This window comes from Equus quagga, chromosome 12 (genome assembly GCF_021613505.1).
Source record: "Equus quagga isolate Etosha38 chromosome 12, UCLA_HA_Equagga_1.0, whole genome shotgun sequence".
Classification (NCBI taxonomy): Eukaryota; Metazoa; Chordata; class Mammalia; order Perissodactyla; family Equidae; genus Equus; species Equus quagga.
In genome coordinates this window covers 66,384,256-66,406,485 of record NC_060278.1, presented here as the reverse complement: position 1 = coordinate 66,406,485, position 22,230 = coordinate 66,384,256, and the positions used below count along the sequence as shown (strand labels likewise).

Sequence of the window (22,230 nt, the reverse complement as noted above, 5' to 3'; positions counted from 1 at the left end):
AATGGGCACTAATTGTCACTGGTTCACTCTCTAGCTTTGGTAAAGGTGCCAAGTGTTTATATGACCTTTGAGAGAAAAGCAGTCAGGTCTTTAAATACAGATTCTTTCTAACAAGTTTTAATCATGGCCACAGGCTCCCTGCTGCCTTCCTTGCTCTAGCCGTCCCCTGACCCCTCAACTCCCAAGAGTCATCGCTGGCTATTCCCCTAAGTGAAATATTCCTCTCTGCTTTGTGATCTCCCCTGGACCAAAGCAGTCAACTGGTCAACTTGACAAACTGTTTCAGCAACACACATTTGGAGAGAATGGTCTACTTTTGTTCTTTAGTTGTTAATGACACTGATGTCATAGAATTCTAAGCCAGGCAGAGTGGGAAGGCTCTAGCAGGTTATGAACTCCTTAAAGCCTATTGCTGTGTTTGGTGTGGCAGCAGCCCTGCTTGTGCCCCTGCCCAAACCATGGCAGTTGACATCTGTCTCTTTAGTTTAATCTCATCCGCAAAATGGAACACCTGCCCCACAGCGTACGCTAAAAGCTGGTGTGAAGATTTCTCAATTCCTGCTCACAAAGAGAAGCAACTTAAAAGAAAAAAGAAGAAAACTATTCCTGTCATCATTATTGATTTTTGTTATATCAGAGATTAAATGTTCAAAGACCTTCATATGAAAGGTTTATTATTATTAGGTGGAGGACCAAGTTGTTATTTTAGACAATCATGAATTAGTAAAATATGATTCATGTCGTTTGGAGTAATTGTTAAAAAAAAAAAACTTTGTTCATTATTGCCTTCTGGAAAACATAAAAATGATTACGTAGTTTTATCGTACATGAAAACCATATTGAGACTACCCATTATGTTATTTTTTTCCAGGTGCCACTAATTAATTGTCTCTTATTAGTGTTTACTTTCAGAAACAGTTGCCCAATTGTGCTTTCAAACTCATGCTGAAAAATTGTCAGCTTTAATTATTTGGATTACAATATGTAAAATCCTCTTTATTTTAGTCTGCCTATTATGTTCAGAATAAAATTCAGGGTACTTATTACTTTGTCTGCATTTAAAACTTTAGTCAAACTACCAATCTGTTATAAATCAGTTGTAGTTAGGAAATGCTGGTACATTTGTTTAAATGCAGTTTTCTGATTGGAAGCCATTCCAAGTATATAAAATTAAGCATAGACTGTTTAAAGTCTATTCTTTTATTAATTTTTAATTGAAAGAGTATATCATTTAGCTGACGTCAAACTTTGTTTTTTCTGTGTGACATTGATTTTATAAATTTTCCAATGTAAAGTGGACAAAAGAGGAGAAAAATTCCTTTAAATCCTTTGTACTACTTTGTAAATTTTCTGACTTCGTGTGTTTATGTAGAACCATGGGCAAGACTTCATGCAAGGGCAGCCATGGCTTTTGTACTTCTTGCCCAATCTGTCCTGAAATAAATCTGCCAGAAAGCCTGGTTTTGTGCTTTACGTGTTGGCTTAGCTGTCCAGAAGTCACAAATTCTGGATGCTGTGTCTCCTTCCATAGCTCATTTGCTATTTGACCCCATGCAAGTCAGTGAATGGGTTTCGTCCTTTTGTGAAGTGCGTATAATAGTTATAGGAAACTTTAGCTAGTTCTTTAATAATGCCAGGGCCCAAAGGACGGTTATACTTGGTGGGGATATTAGTAACCAGACTTGCCTTGGCTTTGCCTCTGCAGAAAGTAACTATGTATATCGGTCACCAGAGAGACTGGTCGCTGATAATTCAGTCTATGCCACTGCTTTAACTAATGTTAATTTATCCTACTTCAACTTGTTTCCAAGTTTAATTCAACCTAAGTAAACATCCTTTCAGGCCGCAAACACAATTGATTTACTCATTATAAGAAATATAAAGGCTGAATGGACTAGAATTTGCTGGGTAGCCTGTGAGTGCATTTTCCCAGTAGGGAAATCTATTGTGAAACCAAATGTACATGCAAAGGTTGCTTCATTTACATAGGATCAGAAAAAAGGAATTAGGTGGCATTATGATGTTGGTGAGGTCTGGACAGAACCAAGAAACGCAAGTTGCTGAAGGGGCTTTCTACCAGGCCAGCCAGAAACCTAGAATCATTCTGGGAAGGTTTTAGGTAAGTTCAAGGATCCTGATGACCCATCCCACTTCATTCAAGTCTTGGGAAAAACTAGAGTTAGGTCAGGCAAAGGTTATGACAATTAAGGTTTATTAAAGAAGGTTCTGAATTGTACCTAGACTTAGTTTTTTTTCCAAATATTTTATTATGAAAATTTACAAACATACAGAAAAGTAAAAGGAACTGTACAGTGAACATCCAACCCACCACCCAGATTCTACCATTGACATTTTGTTGCACTCCCATGTGTCTCTCTTTCCATACTTCTATCCATCCATCAGTCACAATCTATTATTTTTGTGCTTTTTTAATTAAGTTGCAGACATTAGTATACTGTTCTTTAACTTTTTACTTTGAAATTTTTAAAACATTCACAAAGGCAGGTATAACAGCATAATGAAGTACCATGTACCCATCACCCAGATCCACCAATTGTCAACATTTGCTAGTCTTGTTTTATCTTTCCCTCATCCACACTTTTTTCTTTGAGTATTTTAAAACAGACAACATATTTTACTTATAAACGCTCACAAATACTTATATCTCTAACATATGAGGATTTAATACATTACCATTTAACAAGATTCTTTTTTTTGTGTGTGTGTGAGGAAGATTAGCCCTGAGCTGACTGCTGCCAATCCTCTTCTTTTTGCTGAGGAAGGCTGGCCCTGAACTAACATCCATGCCCATCTTCCTCTACTTTGTATGTGGGACGCCTACCACAGCATGGTGTGCCAAGCGGTGCCATGTCCACACCCAGGATCCAAACCGGTGAATCCCAGGCTGCCAGAAGTGGAATGTGCACACTTAACCTGTGCGCCACCGGGCCGGCCCCTAACAAGATTCTTTACTTTATCTAATACCTATTCCCTGTCAGTTTGCCTTGATTATCTCAAAGAAGTCTTTTTACATTTGCTTTGTTTGAATCAGGATCAAAATGCTATTACCTGTAAACTGGTGGTTCAATCCAGATACACGACTATATTCCAGCCCAGTTATTTTGGCAAGACAACATCGTAGTTGATGCTTGCACTTCTTATTATACCTCCTCAGGCAGCACGTGGTGTCTGGTCGTCCTGTTGTTAGCGGTGCTGAGACTGATCCCCGGGTTTGAGCGGCGATAGACTAATGCTTCAGTATGGAGTTTACTGTTAGGCAGTTTTCACCAAATTATGATCATTTCCTAGATGCATTCATTAATTTGAACTTACGAAATGCTGACTTTTCTAATTCATTAATTTCTTCTTCATTTATTGGTTGGAAGAATTTTTCCCATCATCTGCTTGTTAATTGTGAAATGTGTTTTTTGACCACAAAGGCAGGATAAATTCTTGATTCTATCCCTTTACTTACCAATTTTCAAAATAACAGATTGTTGCCCTAGCAACCTCCAAAGGTTGGTTGGTTTGTTTATATTTTTAATTGTGGTAAAACACACATAACATAAAATTTACAATCTTAACTATGTTCTTTTTTTTTTGTGAGGAAGATTGGCAACAGATTTCCTCTTTTTGCTTGAGGAAGATTATCCCGGAGCTAACATCTGTGCCAATCTTCCTCTATTTTATATGTGGGATGCTGCCACATCATGGTTGACCAGCGGTGTCTAGGTCCATGCCCAGGATCCAAACCCGCGAACCCCGGGCTGCAAAAGCAGAGCACACGAACTTAACCACTACACCACCAGGGCAGCTCCCATCTTAACCATTTTTAAGTGTGCAGCTCAGTCGTGTTAAGTACATTCATATTATTCTGCAACAGATCCACAGAACTTTTTCATCTTACAAAACGGAAACTCTATATCCGTTAAACAGCTCTCCATTTCTCCTTCCCCAAGTTCCTAGCGGTTACCTTTCTGCTTTCTGTTTCTATGAATTTGACAACTCTAGGTACCTTATGTACGTGTAATCATACAGTATTTGTTTTTTTGAGACTAGCTTATTTTACTTAGCGTAACATCCTTAAGATTCATCCATGTTGTAGCATGTGACAAGATTTCTTTCCTTTTTAAGGCTGAATCTAAAGATTTTTTATTATTTTTAAAACTTTTTTTTATTATTTGCTTTTTAAATGAACTCATGGATTTTTATAGGTTTGCTGTGTTTCAGTCCATTGCAGTCATTATTTTTTTTGGTGCTCAAATTTTCCCATCTTTGGCCAGTAGGAGCCCCTTCAGTATGGTCTCTGAGGCCTTTTAACATGGTTCATTAGTCTTTCATAGCTTCCATACTTTCTAGTATGACAAGGTGTTCCAGGCTCGTCTTCTACATTTCCTGCCCCAGAACTGAAACAGGGCATTTCGTTAAGGGGCCCTGCTTCCTTTTAGTATCTAAATACCGTAGTCTAGACAGCAATATAGCCTTCCTTTTTAACTCTTTCCTAATAGTATCTTAACTTTTAAAAAATTTCATAGTATATAGCAAGGATCAACTGTTGCTGAGATGGAAATGTGATGTATTTCTCTTATCTACATTTAAGAGGAGCCTGACTATCTGTGCAGTGATGTGAAACCATGGCCTTGTGAGCCTTAAAAAAATCCCGATGGTGGAGATAAGGGGTTAATCTCCATAATATATGAGGAACTCGCACAACTGAACAACAAAAACAGGAAAACAACCTGATCAAAAACTGGGCAGAGGACATGAACAGACATTTTTCCAAAGAAGATATACAGATGGCCAATAAACACATGAAAAGATGCTCATCATCACTAATCATCAGGGAAATGCAAATCAAAACTACACTAAGATACTACCTTACACCTGTTAGAATGGCTATAATCACTAAGACTAAAAATAACAAATGTTGGAGAGGGTGTGGAGAGAAGGGAACCCTCCTACACTGCTGGTGGGAATGCAAACTGGTGCAGCCACTATGGAAAACAGTATGGAGATTCCTCAGAAAACTAAAAATAGAAATACCATATGACCCAGCTATCACACTACTGGGTGTCTACCCAAACAACTTGAAATCAACAATCCAAAGTGACATATGCACCCCTGTGTTCATCATAGCACTATTCACAATAGCCAAGACATGCAAACAATCCAAGTGCCCATCGACTCTAATGACTGGATAAAGAAGATGTGCCATATGTGTGTATACACACACACACATAGATACACACAATGGAATACTACGCAGCCAGAAAAAAAGACAAATTCATCCCATTTGCAACAACATGGAAAGACCTGGAGGGAATTCTGCTTAGCGAAATAAACCAAACTGAGAAAGACAAACATCAGCTGATTCACTCATATGTAGAATATAAATAAGCACATGGACAAAGAAAACAGTTCAGTGGTTACCAGGGGAAGGAGGATGGGGGGCGGGCACAGGGAGTGAAGGGGAGCCCCTATGTGGTGATGGACAAGAGATAATGTACAACTGAAATTTCACAATGATGTAAACTATCATGAACTGAAATAAAAAAATTTTTTTAAAAAGTCCCGATGATGGGGTCACACCTCAGACCAATTTTACTAGAATCTATAGGGGTGGCATTAGGCAGCTGGATTTTGCAAAACTCCCTAGGTGGTTCCAGTATGCAGCCAAAGTTGAGAATGCTCATCTAGCAATGAAATCATAACCAAAATAAAATTAAAATTAAAAAAGTAATTACCTCTGGAAATTCCCTCAGTCCAGAATAAATTAGGTTCCAGACTTTTCTAGATAAACTATCTTTACTAACTTGATTATGGGGCCTTTAAAAATGTGGGAATCTCATAAGTAACCTAATACTACAAATCTCTAATGTGTCTCCTGTTTCTGTTTTACAGATATGAACGAGCACCAGCCTCAGGCTTATTCAGGGCACAGTTGGGTCAGCATGTTGCCACCTCGAAAGAACATGATAATTCTATCATAGAAGAGGTAGCTAAGCTGTCTAAAGTTTTTTCAGTCAAAAACGTGGACCAGAGGACAGGGGTTAGTAATTTTTATTTTTTTTAAATAAGTTTCAAGATGTACAAATTATTCGAGGAAATAGTCGCATGCTTAACAATGGTTAACATATTTGAAAAAAGGTTAAATAATAGTGAGGTTTTGTGGTTTATTTGTTTTAACTTTCTGATCTCAAGCCTTTTGCATAGTGTTTTATGTAGGAATCTCAACTCCGTACATAAAGTTAACTCAAGTTTTGGAGGTAACCTAATTAAGCATATTCACAACATTTTCCAAGAAACTTAGAAGCATGTTGCAGCATTCTGGTTTTCCTTCTCCGTTCCATGCAGACCCAGGAAGCAGAGCCATCCCCTGTGGCTGGAGTCTGGGCTCCAGGGGATGGTAGGTGAGAAAGTCTGACTGGTCACGCCCTGTTGTGCAGGGTCCAGCCTAGGCTGGGCCGTTTGTGTGTAGTTGAATAGACTGTGAAAGCCACTAGAGCCTTTTGAGCTGGGCTGTAATAAGATTTCTGCAGCGCCTTGGGGCATTTAATCTGCTTGGATTAGGACTGAGATGGAGAGGAGGAAGCCCTGCTGTGGTCAGACAGACATGGAGGGGCCTACTCAGGAGCTGGCGCAGAGGGGAGTATGAACGAAGAGTATGCTGAAGAGAAATGGAACTGATGGCGCAGATTCCCGAGGAAAGCACGAGGGGAGGACCCCGGAGCCCAGATTTAGAGCCTTCCCGTTATAGTCTTTGTCATTCCCTAGAAAAGCCATGTATTCAGAGATGGCCTTTCTTTTCCTTAATTTGAATGTGTCTTGTTTCAAGTATGTTTTCTCATCTGTATATGTAATATAGGGTTTTCCAGCTTTGATCCTTTTTAAGTTTTTATTTTTATCATGCACAAAGTTCAGGGATTTTACACGTGCCCCTCCTGGAGGCATGGCTTGCACCCCTGTATCAAAGTCACACACCCGTGTTGCTGTGCAGTCCACAGCCCCTGCCATCACCCCTCAAGCCTTTCAGAGTACCTTCAGTCCTCCTCAAGCCCCTCCTTTCCTTGCGCATTTAATTGAAAGAGAGTAGGAGTCGTCTTTTTAAGCATTTCAAACGTACGTACATGGAGTGATAAAATGAACCCAGCAACTCCCTGCCCACCAGCCGAGACTCACATGTGCCGTCACCATTGCACCTGTTTGTTTCAGGCCTTCTCACCCTCATCTTCCTTCTCCCCATCTTCCTATGCCCCGACTTGGCTTCTCTCTCCCCGATTCACCCACCTTCCCTGCCTCCTTCTGCTCTTTCCTCTTCTTCTTCCCCCCTCCTTTTCTCCTTCTCCTCTCTAAACTCCTTCCTCCCCACTTTCCTTCTCCCGAAGTAAATTATTATGGAGATAAGGCCCTGTGTGCCTCTCACCGAGCCCATGCGCCTTTTCAGAGAGAACCTTGTGCTGTTCTTCCTGCACACGTTTTCATTTTACTGCACTTTGTGTGACTCAGCAAATAACCTGTAGTTTTGTCTTTGTTTGAGGTATGATCCCATTTGTGTGAATGTTGTTTAAGAAAGAACTGTGTCCTTGAGGAACAACAGAACCTGTGTTTTTTAGATCCATTCCATATCTGTTGATAAGCGTAGATCTTAAGAAGGATTTGTTTTCTGGTTTTGTTGTCCATTTTATTTAGCACCATTTTGTAACAACATTGTTTTCCATTCTTGTGTGTGTGTGTTTGCGAGGAAGACTGAACATCTGTTGCCAATCTTCCTCTTTTTGCTTAAGGAAGATCATCACTGAGCTGACGTTGCCAATCTTCCTCTACTTTATGTGGGATGCTGCCACAGCGTGGCTTGACAAGCAGTGCTAGGTCCACGCCTAGGATCCGAACCTGTGAACCCCAGGCAGCCGAAGTGGAGCGCCCAAACTTAACACTGCACCGCTGGGCCTGCTCCCATTTTCCATTCTTGTTCCTTTAACTATGTCACATCTCAGCCATGTCAAGGATGAAATAACTAGTGGTCTACTGCCCTTTGCCATCTAGTCATCTTTTTTAAAAAAGGTATTATTTATATTAGAAAATATATTCCAAGTTCCAGATAACCAATCCGCTCATAATTTTTCAAATAATAATCCCATTGTGAATGAGAAGAGAGCTGCCCAATTAATAACTTATGAAGCAAATGATATTCTGCCTCCCCTAGTAGGTTTTTTGTTCCCTTTTAAATCATCATGATCATTTTAGTGACAATCATAAGAATTATCAATAAATTAATGACAAAATCTGTCCTTAAAAGTAGAAGTAAGCAGGCGGTTTCTCAAACGGTTAGGTTGTGACTGAAGAAATTGCACAGCCCTAAAGAACAATGTCACCAAAATGACATGGGCAGGGAAAGCCTTGAGAACTTTAGAACAAAATGCTTTTATGAGTTCTAGGACTGTTTTGGTTTACACATCATCCTTTTACTATTAGCAAAATCAAGTATCTTTGAGTTGTTTCCCTATATTGAAACAATATACACGTTTAGTAAATACCATGGGTTAAATATTTCTCTGTAGATAAAAATCTTAAGAGAGATTGTCAAAATTTAAGGAAGTTCTACTAAAAATTACTTGGCTAAGAGTCTAATGAAGCTCAGAAATATTTACTTTGATCTCTTGGGTAAATGGCTAATTAAACAGCCACATGTAAATGATGTTTACCTGTGGGTCCCCTTGCCGTCAGCTGGAGTCAATCCCGTCTCTTGAGTAAATACATCATTAAAGCCTCCGAAACTCAGATTATGTCCCCTTGAGACCAGATAAGATCCACAGCACCCGCATACCCTATTAGGCAATTACATAATTGAGCTGCATGCTTTTAAATCAGAAAAATTTGTAATTACTTTATGTGGGAAAAAAATGAGTTGGGTGCTTCATTAAAACACAAAGTGCCTTAATACTCCTTTTCTCCTAAGTGGTGTCTGTTTCCACTGAGGAGAACTTCTCCAGGCAAGACAGAGTGGCTTGCTGGTGGCGCTCAGAGAAGTAGGTCAATCCTGTCCCCACCACACAACGCCAGAAAGATATGTGACTAGTCACAGAAATCCCTTCACCTCTCCCTAATGATGGACTGTTGTCTTGATCTTCTCTCTTGAATATTCATTTACTGGCTCGTACGAATACTTTCCCCTTTCTTTTAATTGCTACATAGATAAAATCCCCTTCTTCTCCTACAGCTTAGACATAACTTATGTGATGATGCTTGCATTTCTATTTAAACATTGAAAAATGGCTTCTGGTGTGCAAGAGGAAGGTTCTTGAAGAAGAGTCAGTTAAGTCTGTGTGTTAGGAGAAATGTCATCTATTGTCTGCATCTGTGGTTTTAATTCTCTTGCTTTTCTGTCTGCATTAATGGCAGTGATTTACATATATAAGGAAATGTGATTTTAATAAATGCTTTCACATTCACTTTCTGTTTGTATTTGTACCACCCATCGCAGAAACCAGATTCTTTTAGGGCTAACGTAATGTTTTCTTTAAAAAACTAGCAGGAAAAAAGAAAATCAAACTTGTAATATTGAGGTCAACAAAAAGGAGAAAATAAAATCACCCATTGACATTGTGCTGTATGGTTTCTAATATTTATTGACAAACATGGGTTGTACTATTTAGGTACATAGCTGCTGCTTTTCCCACTTGTCACAAGTGACTTCCTTTCATGCCATCACATGTTCTTCCACATCATTTCAACGACTGCACAGAGGCCCCTGTGTGGATACTCCACCGTCTCCCTAAGCAGGCTCCTATTGGTCAACATTTAAGTTGTTTTTAATTTGTCCTCTAGTTAAAAAATTTCCAAGGACATCTGAGCAGTTCAGTTTGTGCAAATATCCATGCTATTTCCTTAGGCTGAGTTCCTAGGTGTAGAGTTGTTAGGTCAAAAGGTGTCTACGTGTCTCGGGCTGTTGCTCTGCACTGCCGGATCTCACTCTGGAGGGGTGGTCAGAGTCACCAGGAATGGATGGAAGTGTCATTTCTCTGAGCTCTTTGTGAAACTGGGTGCTATCAACTCTTTTGTTTGTTTGATCACCAAATTAAGAAGTGCAAATGACATCCAGTTTTTTGTTCATTTGGCCTTTACATTACAATTGAGGTCAAACTTCTCCCCTACCTATTTGTTAGCCTTCTCTTATAATTTGCCAGTTCATGTTCTTTGCTCATTTTTATATTACGTTAGTAATATTTTTTCTTATTGACTTATAGGAACTGTTTTTATATAAATTTTTACAATTTGTTGCAATATTTTGAGCAGTTTGATTTTCACCTTTCATTTTTCTTAATGATGTTTTGGACACAAAGTCTTTTCCATTAATATCTTCATCTGTCTATTTAAGCATTTGAATATCACAATTGATAAGTCTCTGGGTATAAATTGAGTCAGCCTAGACGACTCTTGTGGTTCTAGACCTAGCAGGACCCATATATAACTGAACTTTGAGAAAAATTCTGGTAGAATTGAGCTAGTAATTCTAGGTGTCCTGCTAGGTGTAAAGCATAGGACAACTTATCTTCTAAGCTCTGAAATATGGAGATGTATACCATCAGTCATTCTGCAAACAATGTGTGCCTTGGCACTGAATTTCCAAGCCTTTTCTCCTGACTCCTGGGAAGGCAGAAAAGTGAGGAACTAGTTAGTTGGTGTTCACTTAGGCTTCAGACGACTGAGAAGAGTGAGATGGGCTCCAGTCTCCCTCCTGGGCTCCAAATGTATGCAATCAAAGAGAGCTTTTATTAGCTGAAGGGTAAGTTGAAACCCAAGCTAGTCCCTTCATAAGGCCCATCAGGAGGCCCGTGGTAAAACTGTTGTCTGGTGGCATTTTTCAGATAGAGAGCTCCCTTCTGCAGAGCCCGTTCAGTCCCAGCAGGAGATGTGTAAAGCAGCTTCTTCACTCTTGCCTGGGTTTTTGTTCCTTTGTAGGTGTAGGTTAGTGTTAGCAGTCTCAGGCTGTAGGCTCCTTCAAATTAGGCTCTTCCTTAGAAATATGCCTTTCTAAAAGATCTGCAAACAATACATCTTGAGAATGTATTACAGATGTTTTTCCTGACTCTGCAGAAGTTGTTTTTGACTAGAAACCTCTGACCATTCCTTGTCTGAGGTTGACTTTTGTTTCTGTCCCCACTTTTCATGATTCCCTGCTTGTTAGGGACTTATATTGTGGATTCCTTTACAGATGACCCATTGGGCAGATCTGCTGCTCTCTGTTGGCTCCATGGTCCTGTAAAGTCAAACCAACCATTTTCATGTTGTAATTTGACCATCAAAATCCTTATAGAATAAAAGACTCATCTTTGAGAAATGATCTCTAGAATTATCTTAAAAGATGAGTCCTTTTATAAACATATCGATCAAAAAAGTAAGAGAAATCCTAGAGATATGAGCGTTGAATAATGAAGATAAGTGAGATAAAATATATGAAATAAATGAAAACCTGCAGTATGCCCACCACTTTATTTACCTCACTGTGGTATGAAAAAGAGGGCTCCGTGTACAACTGGCAGTGGTGGTATTCGTATCAAGCAGAGAAGGACTGGTTAGAAAGATGTTTGCCGTATTATTGTAGCATTTTATTCTGTGTTCTTTTGAAGCCCACTTGGAACCCAGCTAAAGCAAAAGCTCTTTTATGAAAGGGATGCGCAAAACAGATAAATTGTGTGTCATTATTGAGAGACTAGTTAGAAGTAATCTGAGTCATTGACAGTCCACACCAGTTTCCATTGACTGCAAATTCTACAGTAAAAAAGTATAGAAAGTCCTTTAACAATTTTATTCTTAAAATGAGTGCCTTAAAACAGTGGCTATTATGAAGTCATGTGAAGAAATTATTAGTTACAGCTATTGCATAAGATGATATGAGGAAGAAATACATAAAGCAGGCACTCTCAGCATGTTTGGATTATTTTAAATATCAGAAAAAGAAAATTATAACTTTCATTACAGAATTTGGGCCAATTCTTTTTGTTCATATTCTAAAATGCTTTTCATATATCCAGGCACACAGAATAGGAGCTTAACTCTTTGTGGGAACAAACAGACTAGATCAGGAAAGGTAGAGATCTAGAAATGAGACAGGCCAGGATGGTCCAGAGAGCATACTGACAACTGAGAGATGACATATCAAGGAGGTGGTACTACTCTTCACACCTGTCTTCCTGGACAGATTCTGGAAGCAAGTGCAGTGCAGTGGTCCATGTAGGCAGCTGGAATTGGAGTACTATGGCAGTCAGTGATGGGAACCAGCCCTGGCCTGAACGTCAAGGGCAGGACTCCACACCTGAACCCCAGTCTACAGAAACAGGGATACTGTGTAGGTCATCCCAGCAGAGAGTTACCGCAGCTCGAGTGAAGTACACGACTGCTTCATATAAATGGAGGAAGAGCTCCTGGTTACTAGAACTGGACCCCCGACACGTCCTGGCTGCAAGGCTAACTTGACATCAAGTCCTTTGGCCAAGGAGACTAGAACTCCTAAAATCCTCTAAAATCAGCTGCTCCAGGCCCTACGACGGGCCGTGGATCCAGGAGGCCAGCCAGTCCTAGAAAGGGCAGAGGGCAGAGAGCAGGAGCCTTGCTTGGATAGCAAGGCCAATAGCAGTGGCCTTGTATGTTCAAAGCCAAACTTGCAAGGCAAGATCTTCCATATTCTGCCTCTGATTCTCCCTGTTGGGGCATCATCACAAGGAGAGATGGTTATCTTCCCCTTGTTCACTAGAAAATAATGTTGTTACTGCTTGCTCTTGGACCAAAGATGACCTGTCAGGCTTTGTCCAGTTTCACTCTTCACATTTACTTGTAGTCTCATATCCGTTCTACAGGTTGACTTGGACATTGTCCTGTATTTACTGCTGTTGCCAGATACCAGTGAAAGATCAGCACCACCACTGAGGTTTCCCCTCCCAACCGCCTGGCAAATCGCCACTTCTAAGTAGGAAATGAGAGACAAACGTACACTCTAGCAGTGGGACAATGTCATCATTGGTTGTTTAACTCTCGTTGCTTGTTTATTTTTATTTCTCGGGGGAAGAGTGCTGACCTAGAAATTATGAGACAGGAGTATTCACCTGTCCTAATTGTTGCCACTTTTTCTCTGCCTCTCAAGTTGGCTGTGATAAAATCTGTGCCCACCTCCTTGCCCAGGACACATGAGGTGATAAGCGTAAGACAATTTAGTGCCCTTTGAAAACAGATAGACAGTGTAGCAAGTAAGTTTCCTGAGCTCCCCAGCAGACTAGCAGCAAAGTGCAGAGCGTCTTTATCCTTGATTGAAGATTATGATTTAGAATAAGGGGAGTTCTCTTTTTGCTTGGTGTCTCCTCCTCAGCCACCAAGTTTTTATGCAGTCTTCTCATTTTGAGGAAGTTCAGGAGTCATTTCTAGAAGGATGAGGATACTCTGAGGTCACATTTTTCCAGATCTCTTTTTCAGTCCAAACCAACAGCATTCATGCAATGAGGGAGTAAATCCTGGATAAACCAGCCCAGATTTGCAAGGGTGGTCACATCTCATATACATGCTTCACAAGTAGAACACTTTAGCATTACATAAGATTCAGGCCACAAAAAATGTATTATTGCATGTGTAAGTTGTTGTAAAGAATTAAATTATGCTGCAAAATAATCAGATGTTATTTTATCTTGAAGACATTTTAATTTCAGTTAAATGTCAGGAAGCAAATTAAATCCTAAGTAAAGTTTAACCTAAAATTATATCTGAAGGCTCGGTCTTTGAGACCAAGAGGAATGTGGCTACAGTTTGTTTTTATTTCTTTTAAACACTGTAGGGAACAGCATTACTGAAAAAAGCCCTTACAGAAGAGTGTGATGATAGGTCAGCTATTCACAGTAATGAATCATCTTGCAGCTTGCCATCTATTCTGAATGACAATAGTGGAATAAAGGAAGCAAAACCGGCTCTATGGCTCCACAGTGTTCTTACAAGGGAACAAGGTAACTATTGTTAAAGGGCCTGTCAACGGTGAAAATGCATTCAGAGTCATCGCAACACACTCTTTCTCAAGGTGTGCCTATAAAATAAAGCAGACTTGAGAATACCTCTGACTTTAATATACCTAATATGTTATTTGTTCTGTACGACCTTCCAATAAATATATGTTTTTGTTTGGTCTAACAGGAATAGGAAACCTAATCGTAGGTCTGCTGTTATGCTGAATTTCCAATAAAATAAGTTTTTATAAGTTGAAATCAACAAAACTAATCACTTAGTAAATAATTTTGATCATCCTGCAAAGATGAAGATGGATTCCATGAAAATGATTCCTTAAAGTACTTCACATAAAGTACTGTAAAGTTTTTGATATCGCTTAATAGAATTTATTCATAATTTGTAAATATTCTTTTTAATTATAATAGAACCTTTTATAAGTCTAAACAGATGTTTAAGAATCAATGAGTTTATGCCCCCCAAATTTAATAACCAATTTTTAGTTTCCAGAAATTGTGATTATGTTAGTGTTACTGTCAAGATGTGCCGGGAAACTGCTGTAGTGTGTTCCCAGGACAGCTGTGAGGTGCTCAGGACGTGCTCAGAAGTCGATACACACACACAGGATTGGAGACTCGCTTGTTTTAAGCCCCACTCGAACTTGCTAGGTATCAGGCTAAATTATTTTGCAAGAAAGCAACATAGAGATACCTTAGTTTTAGAATGGGTTTCCTTGAATAGTACTGTTTCAGATAAGAAATAGACTAACCAAAAAATGAGTTGAGGGTGCAGTGAAAATAAAAGGCATGGCAGTTAAAAAAAAAAAAAGCAAAGGCCTATTCCATGAGTATAACCTTGAAATACATTTTTATTATCATGTGTTTGATTTTTTTAGAAGTTTCAAGTGGCTACGGAGACAAGGGCAAGGAAGAAAGCGTGGCAGCAAAGATTCCAATCACAGGTAAAGTTATGGTTTCCTAAGAGTTTCAAATGCAGGATTCAACCTTGTTATATAATTGGAACATTCCAGGTTAGTGGTTTGTGGACTCCACTAAGAGCAAGTATATTCAACTACTACGTGCTAGAGCAGGAGATTACATTAACATAAACTGAGGTGGAAAATAACCATGTCTATTGAATTCTTCATAATCATGTTATACGTTTACACATGTGAGCACCCCATCACGTAGCCTTACAACACCTGCGTCTGTGTGAAAAGGTCAGTCTCCATGGGGAACACCAGTCATTGTGTGGCCAGCTACAGATGTTTCTGATTTTACTCTATTCTTTCCTCTGATAATTGAATGTGTATTATTAAAATAAGAGCAGGGGCAAAACAGTGCCAGACAGGAAGCTTGCTTGTGCCTCAGTTACAAAACCCATCTGATACTTTAAAAATTTTAGCAGTAAGGTTTCATCAACACCTATTAAGATTTTTGCACATGTATTAGACTTGTTTAGATGGAATCTGAATATCATTACTTTTTTAGCTTTAGATTGTCAACAGCAGCAATGAGTATTCTGAACAGAGTTCTACTTGTCATACATCTAAATTTACTAGGATCTTATTTTGTAAAGTGGTGTGCTACTTCATTATAAATTCAGAGGTCTGACTTTAAATATTTATACAAATAAGCACACCATTGCATTGAGGTACCAAGGCATGCATCTGCATATGTGGTCGTTTTGTTGTTTATAAGCAGAAAAGAATGGCTTTCTTTTATGGCAATACAATTCATGGGCCGATGATTAATTTTTTAAACCCATGTTTCTGTGATGAACTCTGATTTTGAAAAAAGAGTTTATAGTAGAGCAATTATTGTATATATTCTGCAGCAGATAATATTTCACTCCAAAATACAGAGGTTTTCTTTTCTTTTCAACATTTTCCCAGTGATATGTTTCTTGCGTTTTTATTCTTCATTTTGAGGAAACTCTGCTCATGTCCCTTCTTTATTATTTGTTAACAGGGAGAGTGTAGATGGTCTCGCATTGCAAATAAGCCAGAAGTCGTTTGGAGGCTTTTCTCTCGCATTCGCCCTTGGATGCAGAAGTGTCTAATGGCCTCTGAATTCATTTCAGTTAAAATTATAAAGACTTACTGGGGAGAAACCAGGAGATCACCTAGTTGCCCACTCTTTCTTCTCTTTTCAGTATTCTTTGCTGCAAGTAGATAACTCTTCTTAAAATTAATGCAAATATTGTTTTCTCGTAGACTTTCTTTATAAGAGAAGAAATAGTTAAGTACCGGGGTTTGAAATCTTTCTTTTCTTCATACAGAAAGAGGTGTGATGTGCCTAGAAGTAATAAGGGCTATTTGCCATTAAGATTTTTAAAGAAATTGTAATTCCCACAACTTGCCATCGATCCATTAACAGTTGGCAGTTTAAAAAAAATGCTTTGTGCTTGTTGCATGCCAAAGTATTAGACTTATAAAATAACTTGGGAGACATGGAAACAACTTTCAAAGCCATTTACTTTGTTCGGGCGTTTCCATTCTGTCCTTGCCGCCACACTCTCTTCCTTCTTTGCTCCCCGCCCACTACACCTCCATGAAATTGACGTTTGAGAGCCTCATGCACCGTGGCTCTGCTTAATGCTCTTGTCATGTCTCATTGAAGTTACTTTGATCTCTAAGTTCCTGTTTTTCCTAGGTTTTTTTTGAGATAAAATTGACATATAACATTGTGTTAGTTTAATCTCTAGGTTCTTGACCATTATCTCTTTATTAAATCTTTGTTTCTTTGGGCATAATTATTTGGAGATTTGGCCTTTGGTAGAGTAAGGCAGGTACATAGTTTGATTTAAGATAGAGTCTGCATCCCCCTTTATAATAGTTTTGTTGAGACTTTCCCATTGTATGGCCTGCGTTCCTTCTAGAATATTCCAAAGAAAAGGAATATTCCAGAGGCTGTTCTTAGGGTTGAGGGGATGTGGTAGTTGAGCCTGACCTTTGGCATCAGCCGTCAGTGTCAGCGTTTTACTCCCTGCTCTATTTCTCCACCTCTCTGAGCCTCTGTGTTGGGAAAGCAGACATACTGCCTGGCAAGATGATCTTAAAGTTTAAATGAGATAATGTGTGTAAAAGTGCCAAGCATGTACCAGACACTCAGTACATGTAAGTCACAATTTATAATAATAATATTCATGTGAATGTTAGTAGTAGTATTGATCTTCTGCACCAGGCCCACAATCCCTGGCATTTTCAAACCAGGGACTTCTAGTTAAAAGGAATCTCACAAACCAAACTCAGGGGAAAGGAAGCAGAGGGATGGGGGTGCATTGCCACAGGAAGTGTGATCCTGAGACGCACCATGGAAATGCGACTGAACACCACCTCCAGAGTTGCAGTAGCCGCTTGGGACCAAGGCCCGCCCGAGCCCTGTGCTGCTATAATTCCTCACACAGTGCTTCCCAATGGCACCACTGAATTAGTTTCCGCAAGAAATTTCCATTGGAGGACTCAATTGATGATTTGAATCCGGAAGGATATTTACCTTATCAAAAAGGAATCTTGAGTAGAGTTTCATGATACTTTTGGAACTTCCCAATTAGTCCCATGAAGAAACCCTTAGAGAAGAATCACAAAAAGCTGCTAAAGTGGCGCCTGGGATCTCACTGGTCAAGGCCCGATGTCTCTGCCTGTGAGTGCCTGTGTGCCATAACTCCTACGGCTCCCAGGTGAGGGTGCTGCAGGGCACCCGGTCACCAGACGACAGTCCTCCTCTGGGGTGCTGCCTCACGGTGTTGATGGGCTGATACAGCATCTCCCCAAATGTGTTCTGTGCAGGCTCCACCCCGAAAATACTTCAGGGAATACGTGTTCTGTGACGAAACCCTGCCTCATCTCTCTCTCCCTCTGCAGCATGCACAGTGCGTGGGAGCATGTTGAAAGCTTCTAGAAGACTTTGAGTAAATGAACCATTTAAAGGTGTAAACTTAGAGTTTCAAATAATTTATCTTCCATTTGAAAATGGAATCCTTTGTGAAAACAGCCAACAGAATTAATGTTCTGTGGAACATGTTTTGGGAAATATGCACACACATATGTGGCATGTTTTCTAAAACCTTGAGTCCAATGAGGGTGCCAGTATTCTTAGTACACGAAAATTATTGTCAGCATTTTCCCGTGATTCCTTTTTGTGGTAATCTCCCTTGTGGATGAGATTGCTTTATAATGAGGCTTTGGCGACATTAGTGTAACTAAACCCAGTTGATGCTATAATTGAAAGTTACTTGTTAAAGCTGCTTCCTGTGCAGCTTTCAAGTGACGAACTGACAACCAGCAGGTTCCAGTAGTGACTTTGGGCAGTCCAGAAGTGCTCCTCTGTCGTGTGGGGCCTTCTGTGTGACTGTTTGCTTTACAGCCATCTCAGAAGGGCTGTAGTAGAGAAAGAGGCCCGGGTGAACTCCAGGCAGGCACCAGGAGTTTGGGCAGAATGGAGAGGAAGCTCTGGAGTTAGACCACTTTCATAATAACGAGGGCCGTGGGGAAGCTTACCTGTGAGGGTACAAAAGCTATCTTTAAATATATTTGCAAGGCTGCCACATACAAGGCAGAACATTTATTGAGCTTAATTTTAGAGTGTAACTTAGGGGGCCCTGTTTGTTCCAGGGAAGGAGTTCACAGCTTAGTAACGGAGGAACTTTCTAGCTCTTCTTTGCAACAAAACCAAGCTGAGTGTCCTCCGGGTATGAGATTATGTGCTGGGTGCTTGAACCGTGGCGGGAACCCACTCTCTAGAGGGGCACTGTGGAAGGAGTTCTTGTTCCTGGAACTCCGGCTTTCCTTCCGCTGCTGAGCGACTGTGATTCTCGTTCCAGATTAAAGAAATCAAATATGCCAATATTCTCACTTCTTTCTTTCCCTTTCTTATTTGCTTATCACTTCCAAACATAGGTCTCCTTGGCAGAGGGGCTCATCCTTAGAGTTTACTGTCACTCTGAAAGCATCTGCTTTGTTAATCATTCGGAGAGTGTAAGTTTCATGACTGTAGCTCCTGCACTCTGTGCTGAGATTTACATAGAAACCTCCCATACACACACCCACACACTCAACCAGAGTTTATTCCCACAGCCTGTGTGATTTGTTGTTGTTAACACAGTCTGCCCCTTTATTAGTCTAGTTGTTCACACTGAAGAGTTACGATAGAAAGCAAAGGTTAATTTTGATATCTATAAATGTGTGGTTTTCTCTAGATAGTAAATAGTATATCATTTTCACGTGTATCACAACTTTACTTTGGCTAAGTCCTGGGAGTGAGACTGGGTCTTTGCCCTCACTAACCCTCCATCATCTCTAATCTTCACAACAGCCCTGTGGGGTAAACATTAGGAACTCATTCTACAGACAGTCCAACAGAAACTTAGAAAGGCTAAGAGTCCTGCTCAAGGCCATATAGCTAGTGTGTTGGATCTTGAATCAAACTCAAACTTCAGGATTTAAGCCCTGAACTCCTTCTGTTCCACTGCCTTCATTTTGTAAGAGAGGCAACTGCATCAAGATGTCTGGATTAATTAAATGTCAGTGTATATCATAACGAAAGATGAGCTCCGCAAGGATGCTTTTAGAACAATGATGAAGAAAGCCGTACCTTTCTTTTCTCTTTTGTTAGGCCTAGAGGTGGGCACTCGCAGGGATTTCCAAGTATGGATTTTACCCAGAGGTGTGTATGCCCTTTATAAAGCAGGGCAAACATGAGTACACCTAGGCCTGAGACCACGTGCAGGTAGTAGGATGTTCAGGTCAGCGTTTCCATGAAACACTTAGGCCAGGAGTAAAGCGATGCTTATCTAGACTCTGAGAGAAAGTCTCGTTTGAACTACTTATACCCCCAAAGTGAAATTTCCAACGTTGGCAATTTTGTTTGTATTCACACTGACTTTACCTCTGAGAGTTAAGTGAGTTTTAGTTTTAGCAAGTGAGCAGTTTATGCTACATGTCATAAAAACCCATCACCTAACCCAATATCTGGCACACAGTGGGCACTCACTTTGTCAAATGAATGAATAAAAATGAGAGTATTAAGGAGTTTCCTTAAATGCTTGTTGATTCAGGCCAGAACGCTGTCTCTTTCAGTCAGTCACTCCACCAATACTTTCCCACCCCACGTGCCCATCCTGGCAAAACTCATCTTCTTAAGCTGCATGTGAAAAGGCTCTCAGCTTTTATCTCAAGAGGATTAAGCCTCTAAGAATGTCCATTCAGCCTCTCATTCTTTTGACACCAATTCTCCTGGTCAAGCTGTGTTGAAAGTGGTTGCCTGATGTGCCATTTCTCACTGATGTTCTTTGGCAAGCTGAAATATTCAAGGTCATACTAAGGTATGTCCGTTTAGAAGCTTTGTGGGAGGTCAGGATAGATTGTAGGGGTGCCACTTGGGGTTCTGGGCAGTGCTTCTCAAAAGATTATTGCTTAAGTTTTACATCACAGTGGAAAAGGCTGGGAACATGCAATGGCCAGGTGGTGGTTGGTGGCTGGATTTACCCTGGGAGAGAAGACTGTGGTGACAACGTTGGACTGCAAGAGTACAGGGGCATGACACTCCACTACTGAGACTTTACTAAGAATGTGTCTCCCCCTCCTGTCCCAGAAGTGCACGAGAATCAGGGAAGGTGTGTTACCTGCTGTGTCTAGGACAAGAAGCCCCGAACTCGTGCAAAACCAGGGAAACCATTGCATGTTGCTGGATTGTCCACTGCAGTCCCCGTGGCCCTGTCTCCAGAGGTCAGACTGCTGGGGCTTCACCCAAGGGGCCTGCTGCCTGCTGCTGCTTCAGCAAAGCGTCTTCACTCATGACATTGCAGGGTGGTGGTGTTTATTTAACACGGTCATTAAAGAATGAAAGGCACCTTTTTGAAGAGTGCTCTTGATTGGATGTTCCTGCGTTCAAGGAAATTAATTCATAAATGCCTAGAGAAATTCTCTTTGGTGGTTGCACAGTACAATCCTGTGTGGAGTTTTCAAACCTACCCGTGCCCCAGCCACACCTGTGACCAGTTACATCAGAATCTCCAGAGGAGGGACCCAGGCATCAGTCTTTTATGACACACCCAGGTGTCTCGCCAGGTTTGAGAACCATGGAGCAGGGGGTCCAAAGCTGAAAGAGCCTTTGTAGGTCATGTTATGAAACACCTTCATTTCATACAAGAGACTCAAGTGGGGAGAGAGGAGGTTGGGCTTTAGATATTTTAATAGAATCGGGGATAAGGGAGTATATTATTTTCCTAGTGCTGCTGGAACAAAGTGCCACAAACTTCAACCAACAGAAACATATTCTCTCACAGTTCTGGATGCGAGAAGTCTGAGATCAAAGTGTCAGCAGGCTGTGCTCCCTCTGGAGGCCCTAGGGGAGAGTTCTTCCTTGCCTGCTGCAGCTTCTGCTGGTTCTCGTTTGTGGCAACACAACTTCAGTCTCTGCCTCCACCTTCACATCCCCTTCTTTCCTGTGTCTGTGTCCGCTCCTCTTGCTGGCAGGACACCAGTCATTGGATTTAGGGCCCACCATAAATCTAGGATAATTTCCTCTTGAGATCCTTAGGTAATTACATCTGCAAAGGACCTATTTCCAAATTAGGTCACGTTCTGAGATTCCGGGTGCACATGAGCTTTGGGGGAGACTCTATTCAACCCACTACAGGGGCTGAAGAGGGATTTCTTCATATTTTACATTTCTGGCATCTAGTTCATCTTATACGTTGATTATTCCTGACCCTGCTCCGTATGATGCTAATGATAATATTGATATTATCGTCTTTATTTATGATTTCTTCTCATTATGTAAATCTTTGAATGTAAATTGCTAAAAATATTGTTTTTAAAAATATTTAATTATACCTGTAAAATATAGATTCCTGATCAAGATTACTCAATCTTTGAAAAGTAGAAGATTGCATGACTTTGAGAGTTGAGAATTCTCTTCCCATCATTAAACCGTGTGAAGTGGCAGGCACTGTGGTTATAACTCCCAGCAACACTGTTTCAGTGCAGTTTTAGAACATTCATTAAAGGTCAGTTACAGGCCTGGCATTTACTTCCAGGTGTATTGTTGAATTGCTGCACAGAAATTAAGAATGTGATGTAAATATGTATTTTCTGAAGCAGTTCCAGGCAACTCGTAGGAATTAGGAGTTTCTCTTCTCTGTGCACTGCCCTCTCCGTGAGAGCACAGAGAAGCCTTGGCACTATACTCACAGGCGCACGGCTGCTGGGGGAGTGGAGTTCACTGCAGAAAGTCTGGACGTGGACAG

The 22,230-nt window shown here is 40.4% G+C and overlaps 1 protein-coding gene across 5 annotated transcripts in view; it reads left to right on the top strand.

Annotated features, from left to right (window-relative positions):
- The window catches only part of KIZ (kizuna centrosomal protein), a 120,426-nt gene that overhangs the window by 75,930 nt on the left and 22,266 nt on the right, over positions 1-22,230 (top strand). For all 5 annotated transcript variants that reach the window (XM_046679430.1, XM_046679432.1, XM_046679431.1 and 2 more), the window contains 3 exons: positions 5,902-6,049; positions 13,820-13,985; positions 14,876-14,941. In XM_046679430.1, coding sequence (XP_046535386.1) covers positions 5,902-6,049; positions 13,820-13,985; positions 14,876-14,941 — 380 coding nt within the window. The remainder of the gene's footprint in view (positions 1-5,901; positions 6,050-13,819; positions 13,986-14,875; positions 14,942-22,230) is intronic.